This window comes from Impatiens glandulifera, chromosome 1 (assembly GCF_907164915.1).
Source record: "Impatiens glandulifera chromosome 1, dImpGla2.1, whole genome shotgun sequence".
In the NCBI taxonomy this organism is placed as follows: domain Eukaryota; kingdom Viridiplantae; phylum Streptophyta; class Magnoliopsida; order Ericales; family Balsaminaceae; genus Impatiens; species Impatiens glandulifera.
Genome location: NC_061862.1, coordinates 138,151,727 through 138,163,606, shown reverse-complemented (window position 1 = coordinate 138,163,606; position 11,880 = coordinate 138,151,727). Strand labels below are relative to the sequence as shown.

At 30.1% G+C, this 11,880-nt stretch overlaps 3 protein-coding genes across 3 annotated transcripts; 2 read left to right on the top strand and 1 right to left on the bottom strand.

Moving 5' to 3' along the window:
• The first annotated feature begins 335 nt into the window (after positions 1–335).
• LOC124944904 (uncharacterized mitochondrial protein AtMg00810-like) lies at positions 336–931 on the top strand. Its single transcript, XM_047485256.1, has 2 exons — positions 336–718; positions 778–931. The coding sequence occupies exons 1-2, from the start codon at positions 336–338 to the stop codon at positions 929–931; spliced, it is 537 nt and encodes a 178-aa protein (XP_047341212.1).
• A 1,928-nt stretch (positions 932–2,859) lies between these two features.
• Positions 2,860–3,390, top strand: LOC124944894. Its single transcript, XM_047485246.1, has one exon. The coding sequence runs from the start codon at positions 2,860–2,862 to the stop codon at positions 3,388–3,390; it is 531 nt and encodes a 176-aa protein (XP_047341202.1).
• A 4,404-nt stretch (positions 3,391–7,794) lies between these two features.
• On the bottom strand, positions 7,795–9,140 carry LOC124940994 (glutathione S-transferase DHAR2-like). The gene is made up of 6 exons (XM_047481324.1): positions 8,939–9,140; positions 8,764–8,854; positions 8,540–8,683; positions 8,324–8,441; positions 8,096–8,236; positions 7,795–8,013 (listed from the first exon to the last, which is right to left on the bottom strand). Exons 1-6 carry the CDS (start codon positions 9,075–9,077, stop codon positions 7,927–7,929), a joined length of 720 nt encoding a protein of 239 aa, XP_047337280.1. The 5' UTR covers positions 9,078–9,140; the 3' UTR covers positions 7,795–7,926.
• Positions 9,141–11,880: the final 2,740 nt, after the last annotated feature.

Sequence of the window (11,880 nt, the reverse complement as noted above, 5' to 3'; positions counted from 1 at the left end):
CTTTACGGACTACATCAAGCACTAAGGGTGTGGAACACTTGCCTCAACAAGAGAATGATGAGTCTCGGATTCATGAAATATTCTCAAGTGCAGGCTATGTACACGAGAAACCATGGAGAAAAAATACTCATTGTTGGTGTATACGTCGACGACTTGATCGTGATAGGATCAAGAATCAAGGGTGTCAAAGAGTTCATAAAACAGATAATGAAGGAGATCGAGATGAGTGATCTCGGGCTACTCTCGTACTATCTTGGTATTGAGGTGGACTAGGAGAAAGATAATATTGAGATGAAGTGGGAAACTTAGCAAAGAAGGTGTTAAAACAATTTACAATGGAGAATTGCAACTCGAGAAAGTATCTGATGGAAGAAAAATTACATCTTAGAAAGGATGTGGAAGGAAGTTTAGTGGATCCAAAGGAGTATAGGCATATCGTCGGGTGTCTCGGGTACTTAATGCACACTCAACCCGATATCTCTTATGTGGTTGGCATAGTGAGTCGATACATGGAGCAGCCTACCACTCTACATCAACAAGTAGTAAAACACATTCTTCTTTACATGAAGGGAACGAAGAGCTATAGGATTCAGTTAAGAAAGGGACGAGAAGTTGAAGAACTCGTTAGTTTTACTAATAGTGACCTAGCTAGTGACACAAACGATAGAAAAAGTGCTAAAGTGATGGTGTTTTATCTCAACGGTAATTTGATCACCTAGTAATCTCAGAAGCAACAAATTGTTGTTTTGTATTCATGTGAGGCGGATTTTATGGCAGCTACTGCAGCATCGTGCCAAGGACTTTGGCTGAGAAACTTGTTGAGCGAGGTGCTCGGATGCGAGCTGAGACCGGTAACCCTCTATGTCGACAACAAGTTTGTAATATCATTAATGAAGAACCCAGTGTTTCATGGATGCAGCAAACACATTGACACTCGGTTTTACTTCATTCGTGAATACGTCGAGAACCGACAGATCGTTGTAGAGTTCGTAAGCACCAAAGAGTAACATGCAGACATTCTCACCAAGGCATTAGCAAGAGTCAAATTCGTGGAGATGCGAGAGCTACTCGACGTGAAGAATCTCGAACTAAATCAAGATTATAAGGGAGATTGTGAGTTTAAACATTGATTGTCAACAAATTAAAAGTTTTTAACCTTTATTGTCCTTTATGAAATTAGGGCTTATTTAATTATTAATGGACTTGGGAATATATGTATAAATAATTTAAGGTTTCTAGGATAATTTACTCCTTTATAAGGGTTGTTTGTAAAGGTTGATATACAACACTTAAGATTCTTCAGACTTCTCTTCTTTAACAAACATTATTGTCCTTCCCAGCATTTTCTAGAGTTTTATTTCTTCATAACTATTCTTAGAAGATCCAATAATCAGAACCAATAGGGTATGGGAGGGTGATCGAGTAATGACAAAGGTATCCAATGTAATTTGGAGTTAAAATGTGTCTTCTTCTTCACGTGGATAAGAGGAGAGGGCGCCATGTCTTTTTCTTGCTAGCCATAATTGAAGCTATGGGAGTGGGCACTACCTATTTTTGTATAAATAATTGGTATGATCTTTATGTCATTTTGTGATTTACTCTATCTTAAAGGGTTTTTTTTCTTATAAACCATAACAAAACTAAGCTATGAATTTTAAAAGTAATTTGAATAACTATTGGTAAAATAATATAATAATTATATGATGTTCAAGAGATGAGAAAATAAGTAAAAGTAGAGTTGTAACAACTAAGAAATAATAATAATAGTATGGGGCAATCCGCATTCATACCAGGAAGATCAATTTCACATAACATTCTTCTAATGTAGGGATTATTGAAGGGATACAGTAAAAAAATATATCTCTTAGAGTATCATTTAAAATTGATATTAGAAAGGCATTTGACTCTATCAAATAGAGTGTTATTTTTGAATTCTTGACTGTTTATGGTTTCTCGCGTTTATTTGTTGAATGGATCATGGAATGTGTCTCTACACCTCATTCAATTTGTGTGCGTTAATGAATTACATGATGATTTTTTTAAAGGTGAAAACGGGGTGATACAGGAGTGATCCCCTCTCTTCTTACCTATTTATTCTTATCATGGAGATATTCGATTGTATTGTTAAAATACTTTTGAAGAGTCGTCCATACACTCATCACCCATTTTGCAAGTAGGAAAACATTACTTACATTTGTTTTGCGGATGACATTTTTCTTGTAGCTCATGCGAATGTGAATTCCATTAAAACGTTGAAGGAGGGGCTAACTTTCTTTACTAGTGTTACAAGTATCTATCTATGAAGACAAGAGTTTGGCTTTCTATGGCGGTGTTAAGGAGGAAACAAAAGTGGAAATCTTCACATAATGGGCATCAATGAGGGTACCTTACCGGTTCGATACTTGGGAATTCCTTTGACCTCGAAACAAATTCAGATTACACAATACAGACCACTTATCGAAAAGGTGAAAAATTCGATCTTAGGATGGGCTACGTTGACGTTGTCCTATGTAGGAATAATCGAGTTAGTCAAGAAGGACACGATGTACATCATTGGATATTGGTCACAACAATTGGTTCTCCCTTAAAAAGTGATGAAGGAACTTGATCAAATCATGATAAACTTCATAAGGGAAAATCAGGGAAGAGGAGGAAAGAAAGTCAAATAGGAAGATGTGTGTATGCCTAAGGAGGAAGGAGAGATCGGGCTAAGGAATTGTATCGAATGGAATAAAATTCTTACAATTAGGCATTTTTGGGCTATTGAAAAAAAATAAGGATTCCTTATGGGTTCGATGGATACATTCTAGATTTATGAAGAAGGAAAAGAGTGTGTGGACCTGTAAGATCAAAGCGAATATGGCATGGTCGCTCAAGAAAATCCTTAAGTTAAAAGAAAGCGTCAAGAAGATGTTTGTTATTCAAATTGGAGATGGTAGAGGAACACTCTTTTGGCATAACCCGTGGTTTGAAGAGATTTTAATCGTTCTTAAAGATGAATTTGGGCGTACTCAAATTACAAGGGGCTGCCATGATGCTATTGTCCGTGATATTAAGGAGGGGGAGTGGAACACGCTTTTGAGACAAATCCTAGAAGGTACGAGAATCCTTGATCATTTACATGCTTTACAATTTAATGTGCATATGGATACTCGTGTCTGGAAGGTTGAACAATGTGGTAAATTTGTTGCGGGATTGGCTTTGGATATGATACGTGTTAGGAGTGATTATGTTCAATGGTTTCATGTTATTTGGTCTCCCAAGATTATACCTAGGCACCAATTCATGTTATGGTTTCACTTTAGATGGAGGTTTAATACACGTGATAGGATCATGAAATATATAGATATTCTTGAGTCAAAATGCTTACATTGTAATGATGTGGATTAGAATATTGATCACTTATTTGGTTGCTGCCCATTTTCTTTGGAATAATGGAAGGAGTTTGCTAAGTCCATGGCTTTGGCTAGTTTTCCAAGGGAATGGGGAATATTAAGGAAGTTGTTATGCTTAAGGTAAAAGGTGAAAGATTCCACTCTAATGTATTCAAGTGTTGCATCGGTTCTATTGTCTATCATATTTGGGAGGAACGCAATGTTAGAGCGTTTTCAAGAATTCGTATAACCATTGATGAGGTTTGGGAAGGCATTGTAAATGATGTTAACTCGTTTATGCGAACGTGGAGACGTATTCCTACAAGTGAGCAAAATTGGAGTTTATGCCAAAGGTGGAAGATCTCTTACAATGAAGTCACTTAATTGGAAAATTTCAAGGCGAGATAAAACTTTAAAGTGTGTTTGTATGTTTATCGTTTATTTCGATTTTCTTTAAAATCATGTCTAGGTTTGTCTAGCATGATACAAACAATTAATTTCGGTTTTTTTTTCTTTTGGGGATTTTTAAAGAAATAACACTAAGTTGTTTTTCCAAAAAATATATATATATATATTAAAAGAACAATATATTTACAAAAGTTCATTTTCAGGGAAAAAAATTGAATTCAAGGAATAAATGACATTGTTACTAGATGATTGTTTTTTGACTCAATAATACGAGACAGTTCAATAGATCTTTTAATATTAAAAATTAAAATTAAAATTTTAATTAAATTTAATATAATATAATTTTATAGTTTTCAATTCTATTTTTTTTTTTACTTTAAAATTATAATTCATATAATTTCTTTTTATATTTTTATTAGAACGTTTTTATATATATTTTTTAAATTGGATTTAAGTATATTATATTATTTTTTTTTTATTATATATATGTTCACGTCTTTCAAAGCTGATCATCATTTAAAGCTCATAAATGTATGTAAATACACTTCCCAATGTTCTAACATCTATGATCTAACTTAATATATATAATTTTTATTATTATTTTTGTTTTTGCCTTCATGATTCATTGTTTATTATTATTATTTTTTTATATAGAGTGTAAATGGAAAATGAAGCTAAGAAAAATTATGGGTCAAACGAGCCCTCTGGTCAGCTCATCACCTAGACGAATTGGTCACAAGAAAGAGTACGGTTAGTTCTATACTATAAATTTCTATATTAGGGAGTGCAGGAAGTGTCCATAGTATACGGGTAGCATCGAATTAAACCGAGAGGACAAAGCAGGAGCATCGTTCTCGGTCCCACTGGAGAGATTGAGCGAACCAAACGACCGCATTTTCTTCAATGTACGTCTTACTAGACAAAAAACGATTCTTTCTTGAATCCACTGACCTGACCTATGCAGCTAGATGAACCAAACTACCCAGCTACTATATATGATGACACATAAATTAATCTACCAACAACATAAAGCTGCATGTAAAAATTACAGACACACAAGTAATACTAGTAGAAAAAGGGGTATTAGTAAGATGAAAAGTAAGATAGTTTATTAGTAACGGTGTTAGATGAAAGTCGTTACTGATAACCTTCTCCAATAACGGTAACTTAAGTCTTATCTGTAACGGTTAATACGATAACCGTTACAGATATAGGGAAGTAAAGATGAAAAGACGGCTAGCTTTCTGTAACGGTTTATAAATCACCGTTATAGATATGCTATTAGTAACGGTTTTAACCTAAAACCGTTACTAATAGCTCACGGAGAGAACTTGAACCGAAGCCTTAACTGTAACGGTATAGTAAAAACCGTTACAGATACTAGCAAAGAAGATTAATGAACGGTTCACTATCTGTAACGGTTATAAAGAAACCGTTACAGATAATCCTTCAGTAACGACACATTGGTAAAACCGTTACTGATATTTCATATTAAAAACTATATTTGCATCCTTATCTGTAACGGTTCAAATAACCGTTACTAATGTACTAATAATAGTAACGGTTTAATATAGCCGTTACTGATAAAACTAATTAGTAAGGGCGTTCGAGCGTCGTTACTATCTGTCGTTACAAAAGACCTATTTTTCACTAGTGTAAGAGGGCAAAGTACTATTGTGTTATCCACCTCCCGTAGGTGTGTAGAATCCAATCCGACCATCAAGGTCAATCCCGAAACACCTTAACCAAAGAGTCAAAGAAGGAAACAGATGAACTGCCCAAAATCAAGTGCAACTTGGCGTTTTGGATTAAGGCCTTCTTGACCGACTAAACCAAACCAAGCAACTTACATTATACATTTAGAACACGAAACAAACATAACAATAGAAATACAACGACATTCGAAAAAGGTTTTCACGAAACTGTATTCAATGAAGAATTAAAATCATACAAGGAGAATACAAGGTCAGCAAAGATCTAAACAAATTCTAATAATTTGTAAGGTCATCTTGACCCTACAAGTACATTTTCAAATTCAAAATAAAAAATGTAATATAAAAAAAAGTTAGTCATCCGTAACTTAAAAACTCATTTTAAACTTAAAATAATATTATCAAAATATTTAATTTTAGACCAAACTTTTTAACTTTTTTAATAATATCTATATATTTATCTAACATTATAAATTAAATCTCATAACTTTATAATAACTTATTAACTTTTAAATTCTCATTTAATTATAGAAAATTTTGATAAAATTAATCATTGATCAATAATTTATACACAATAAAAAAATTAAATATTATTAAATAAACATAAATTATATTACACAAGCAAAAAAAAATTACAACAAAAACAAACATTATTAAAAAAGTAATTCTTACACATAAGATAGATGATTTATCAATTCTTGCAATGTTGTTGATTATTATAAATTTATGATACGTAAAAAGTATTAATATAAAATATAGGATAAAAACAAAAAATTAAAATATAAATATATTATATAAATAAATTAAAATGTAATAAATAAATTTTAAAAAAAATTGAATTTGAATAGAAACTATGTTGGTTTGAGAATTTATGAATAGTAAGTTAACTGGAAAGTTGAATGTAGTTTGGGAAATGGTTAATAATTCTGTTGCTCTTGACCCTGTTTGGCATGCACAAATTCATTTATTTTTTCATCTAAAAACACAGGCCGATACAAATTAATATAATAGGTAAAATTCATTTAATATATTTTATTTATTTTTTAATATTTTTATTTTATTAAAATAAGTTCAAATTTAAATTAAAAATATGAGTGTTTACAGATTTATTTTATAGTTAAATAACAATTAAAAGACTGAAGAATTTATTAAACAAATAATGTCTTTCGAGATCCTGACTAATCTTGCCATAAAGAAAGCAAAGGAATACTGTGAGTTAGTAGCAAAATATTGACACTAATTAAATGTTTTAGTGTTTTAGGTATCTTCTTTATGTATCTAAATACTTTGAAAGTATTCTATAACTTATCAATGGCCGTTAATGTATTTCTAACCTCTTCTATCGAAATTAACCAACTTTTTTTTGTCAAGGTTCGTAAAATCTTTTCTACCAACAACGAGTCTAACATAAGTTCCGTCACTATTATAAAGTACTCTTTGATAGTATACCCTTCTTTAATTTCAAGCACTTCAAATTTCTTTCTTAATGTGTTCAAAAGTGAGTGTTTCACTATTTTGTTTCCTCCGAACTTGCTCTTCAAATAATTCCATATAATTTTGGATATCTTAAAGTCCAAAATTTGCTCGAACATTATTTCTTCATCTAGTTTAATTAGAAGTTTACACTTAGTAATAGCATTCAGCTCTTTTACCCCTTGTTCGATGATACTCCATATCTCATTCGCTCTCAAAATGTTCTCCATCAGCTCACTCTACTCTAGTGATCGTAGTGCTGGCCAACATTGATAAGAGTACTGTACGAAACTTTCTCATCTCTCATGTATACACTCACAAGACCTTACCTTACTCTTGTGTTTAAAATCACTTCACTCTGAAATTGCTTATTCGTAGCAATTTCGATTTAGATTTGTAAAACTATATTGTTGAATCAAATAAGTTTAAATGGCACTAAAAACTAACTAAAAAGGCATGTGAACATGTGCACTATTATAAACTTAAGGATAAAACTAAAATGAGACATTTATCACTTTCTCTCTAACCAAATTATTCATCATAAAAACAAAACCATGAACAATCACCCTTAGAAGAAGTCGAAGAACCAAACAAAATATCATGAAGATGAAACTCTGAACCAGAGGCACTGTTAAGGATCTTCTTCCATTCAATTTGTAATTTTAATCCAGAACATTAGTAAAGAATTTATGAATGATCTATTTTAACTTGTCAAAGTTGGTCACATCTACTTCAGTACAATGGGTTAATTTATTGATGTTTTTAAAATCTGAATTTTTTTCATCAAAAAGTATTCATAAATTTGGTGATCAAGAACCCAAATCTTAATAGAATAGTCAACTGATTTATTAGATTAAGCAATGCCCTTCAAAGTAGAAATTTCCATTCTCTACTACAGAAAGAAGCACTAAAGAAAGTGTTTTATTACTAGTTTATACAGTCTTCTTTCATGAGTAGGTTCAACCCTTAACCTTTGCCTCCCATCCTGCAATCACATACTTTTCATCCGCCTTAGTCTTCACAAATGACTCCCGAGAAAATACCAACTGTTAAAAACAAAAACAAAAACAGAACCAAGAATGGATCAAAGTGTTGGGATTTTGAAATGTTGCTAGGTTAATGTCATACCTTAGCATAGTCATTAACATAAACTAAGTCCTTAGGAATGGTCCAACTTTTAAAATGACCTAAAGCCACCACCAAATGATAAAGTTTTGGGGCTAAGCTCAAATCAAGACCAGAAATATTTTCTCCATTAATGTAAGGACCCTGAAGGAGAATGAATACATAACTGAAACAACAACTCTTGATTACCAAACAAGAACAGAATGAAAAGAAAAAGGGTATATAAAATACATGTTCCTTGAGGTGTTCATTCAGTGCCTTAAGTTCATTGAGCAAAACCTTCTCCGAACCATCACTTGAATTCTTGCTAATCAGGAAGGTTGTAAAAGAAGAAAAGATTTTCGAACCACTGTGATCATGATCAATCATCAATTCATCAATTCAACATGCAAATTCATTATCTAGACAAAAGATTATTCCAAATTGAAGAGAGAAGTATATTATTACACAGATGCAAAATCAGGACGATAAGTGAGTGAAGGGTATGGGTATTTTTTCTCAAGGATACCCACAATCACATCAGAATCAGCTATCCATTTGTTTCCCCATTTGATAAGTGGCACCTTTCCATTAGGGTTCACTTTCAAAAACCTTATATAATGAATCATAATAATCAAAATCAGTAACCATTGTTAGTTATCAACATTAATATTGAAAAAACTTGATCTAACCATTTGGGTTTATTGCTGATATTCACAAGATGCAATTTGTAAGGAACTTTCTTCTCCACCAATGTTAGAAGTACCCTTTGGCTAAAAGGACCTGAAAATAACCAATGAAGGAGATGAACATAACTCCATTGTTAAGTAATAGAAGAAGTTCGATTATTTTGGAGAGATATGTTACAGTCTCCTAGAACATTCGGAGCGCCGACTGCGGCTTTCACGCAGACTTCCAAAGCTAGATTCTTTCCTTTAATCAGAACTACACAGATTGAGAGAATTAACAGAGAAAGAGGAATTTGAGTTTGAGATTTAGTAACCATTTTCAAATGAAAAAAGAACAGAGAGAGAAATGTCAGTGTTTTTTAGGTTTAGTTCTTTATAGATAGAACAGTAGAGGCTTTCTAGAGACATCCAAGCATTAAACTTTGCTTACCTTAAACAAAATCATGCAACTAATTAAATACTTTAAGAGCTTCTAATTGAGTTTATTTGCTAAATTATTTTTGTTGGGTTGTTAAAAATTAAAATCAATTATGTTTCTTAGAAAAAATTGAATAAAAAGTTTATCAAAAAAACATTTTTTTCATCCACTTTCCTCCTATAATGTTTTATATAATTATTCAATCACTTCTATATTTATTTATTTTAACTATATATTTTAACTAGATTTGGTTAATTGCATTTATTCTTGTTCATTCTTACCCTAAAAAAGTAAGGTTATTTAAGTCCATAAACTCAAAATTATTATTCTTGAACAACTTAGTGTCTTTTTTCCGCACTGCTACCATTATGAAAATAATAAGAAAAATCGGCTCTATAAAAGGAATAAGTGAAGCTCATATTGAACAATATTGGAATGAAAAAATATTTTCAAGATGAACTTGTTTCCATAGATAAATAGTAATTATTATGGTGACAAAATATTAATTTTTAAATTTGATTTAAAAAAAAAGTGTGAGATAAATCAAATTCATTTGAATTTAGAAAACTAAAATGTAAAAAATAAGACACGAAATCAAAATTATGAGTGATTGTCTCTTCATCAATATAATTTTTACTTGTGCTACTATGAATTTGTTATTTATATTTTTAATTATTTGAAATATTTATATTTTATATAAATCAAATAGGTGTATTTTTATTTTTTTAATTGATAAATTAAGTGATTTAATATATAATAAAAATATTCAAAAAAAAACAAAAACAAATTAACTCTCAGATATTTTATCTAGAATTAAAAATGAGTGATAAGAGGAGAAAAGTTGGCAGAGAATGACGAAATCACTGTTGGCTGGAAAAAAGATAAAGGGTTGGGAGAGTAAGAGAGAAAAATTTGTTAATATTTTAGCGAATTAAATTGCGTCATCACTAATTCTTTTTAAAAAATTTTCTCCCTAATCATTTCTCATAATTAAATATGAACATGGAATTGAAATTAGAACTTGAATAGAAATTTAAAACAATGGCTAAAGCTAAATTTTAAATATACTAGATATCTAAGTTATGCTTGTGCACAAAATATGGTGTTAGAATTAATATGGAATTACCTTTTGAAATATAAATAATTTGGAAGATTTATGCTTGTGAGCAAAATATGGTCATAGATTTAATGTGGAATGCCTTTCAAAATAATGAATTAACGTGTAATTATACTAATAAGATATTTTAGTAGAATAATTTAGCAAAGAAAAAGTATGTTGCTTTTTAATATGTTTTTCATTTTTTTTACGTATAAAAATAAGAGAACCAAATGTATTAAAAAGATTAATTCATTTTCAGTTACTAAAAATGTCAATAAATATTCCAAAGGAATCAGAAAAAAGAACCCAATTTGTACCCAAATTCTTACAAATGTCAAGCCATCAAAATTCCATTTGGTTGATTTCTTACACATGTATAGACAACAAAATTCTATTAATTTGATTTATTTTTATTTCAATGTTCTTTCGGTGACTAATATATATTTACTACAATTATAAATAAACCCTTCTTCAAATCCTAAACATGTTTTTTTTTCTCTTTTTTAATTTGTGATTCGGGTTATTATTAGGGGCTAATATGACCCATTTTTAAATCATATGTTATTTAGTGAGAATAAGTCTAAAATCTTTGATTAATTTTTATAAAAAAAAATACCAAAATTCTTAGAAATGTCAAGCAATCAAAATTCCATTGGGTTGATTTCTAACAAATGTCAATACATCAAATTGTCATTAATTTGGTTCATTTTTAATGAAATGTTTTTTTAGTGATTGATCTTCATTTTTTACTACATGCAATTCTGAGCAATTACGCAATTGTGAAGATAATAATTTCATAACATATTAAAAGGTAAAGTAGGAGAGAATGCAACTACAATACAAAAAATTATGAAGAAGAATCGTAAACAAACCTTTAACATGTTTCTTGTTTTTTCTCTTTTTTAATTTGTGATTCGATTTAATTTTGGGTGGCTAACATTTTTTAAATTATAATTTTCTTAGTGAAAATTATGCCATATGCCTTTAGTTAGGTAGATAAGAATCTTACAATTATTTTTTTTAAGAAAAATCATAGTCAAACCTTAAGCTCATGTTTCTTTTTTCAAATTGGTAATTTGTGATTAAGTTTATTTTTTCTTAGCTAACTTGATCAACTTTTAAATAAGAACGTTATTAGTGAAAATCGTTTGTTTTATATACTTTAGTTATTAAACAAGACTTTTACCAATATTTTACGAAAATTCTTACAGATGTCAAGCCAGTCATCAAAATTCCATTTGATTGATTTCTATCAAATGTCAAGACAACAAAATTTCATTAATTTGGTTCAATTTTAATCAAATCTTTGTGATTGATCTCCATTTTTTACTACAATTTTAAATCAAAGATAACAACATTGTAAAATATTAAAGTTAAAATATGAGAGAATGCAAGCTGAATTATTTTCAACTAGAAAAAACCTTCAAATATGAAAATTATAAATAAACAAAATGATCCAATGGGATTATCAATACAAACCTTGAAACTCAATAAAAAAAAAAGTTGAATTCAAATAAGATTTTATGTAATAATTTAAATTAGAAGTTATTTTAGATAATTTAATGAATGATTTCTTTGATTTTTTTTTTTATCATTTGAATAC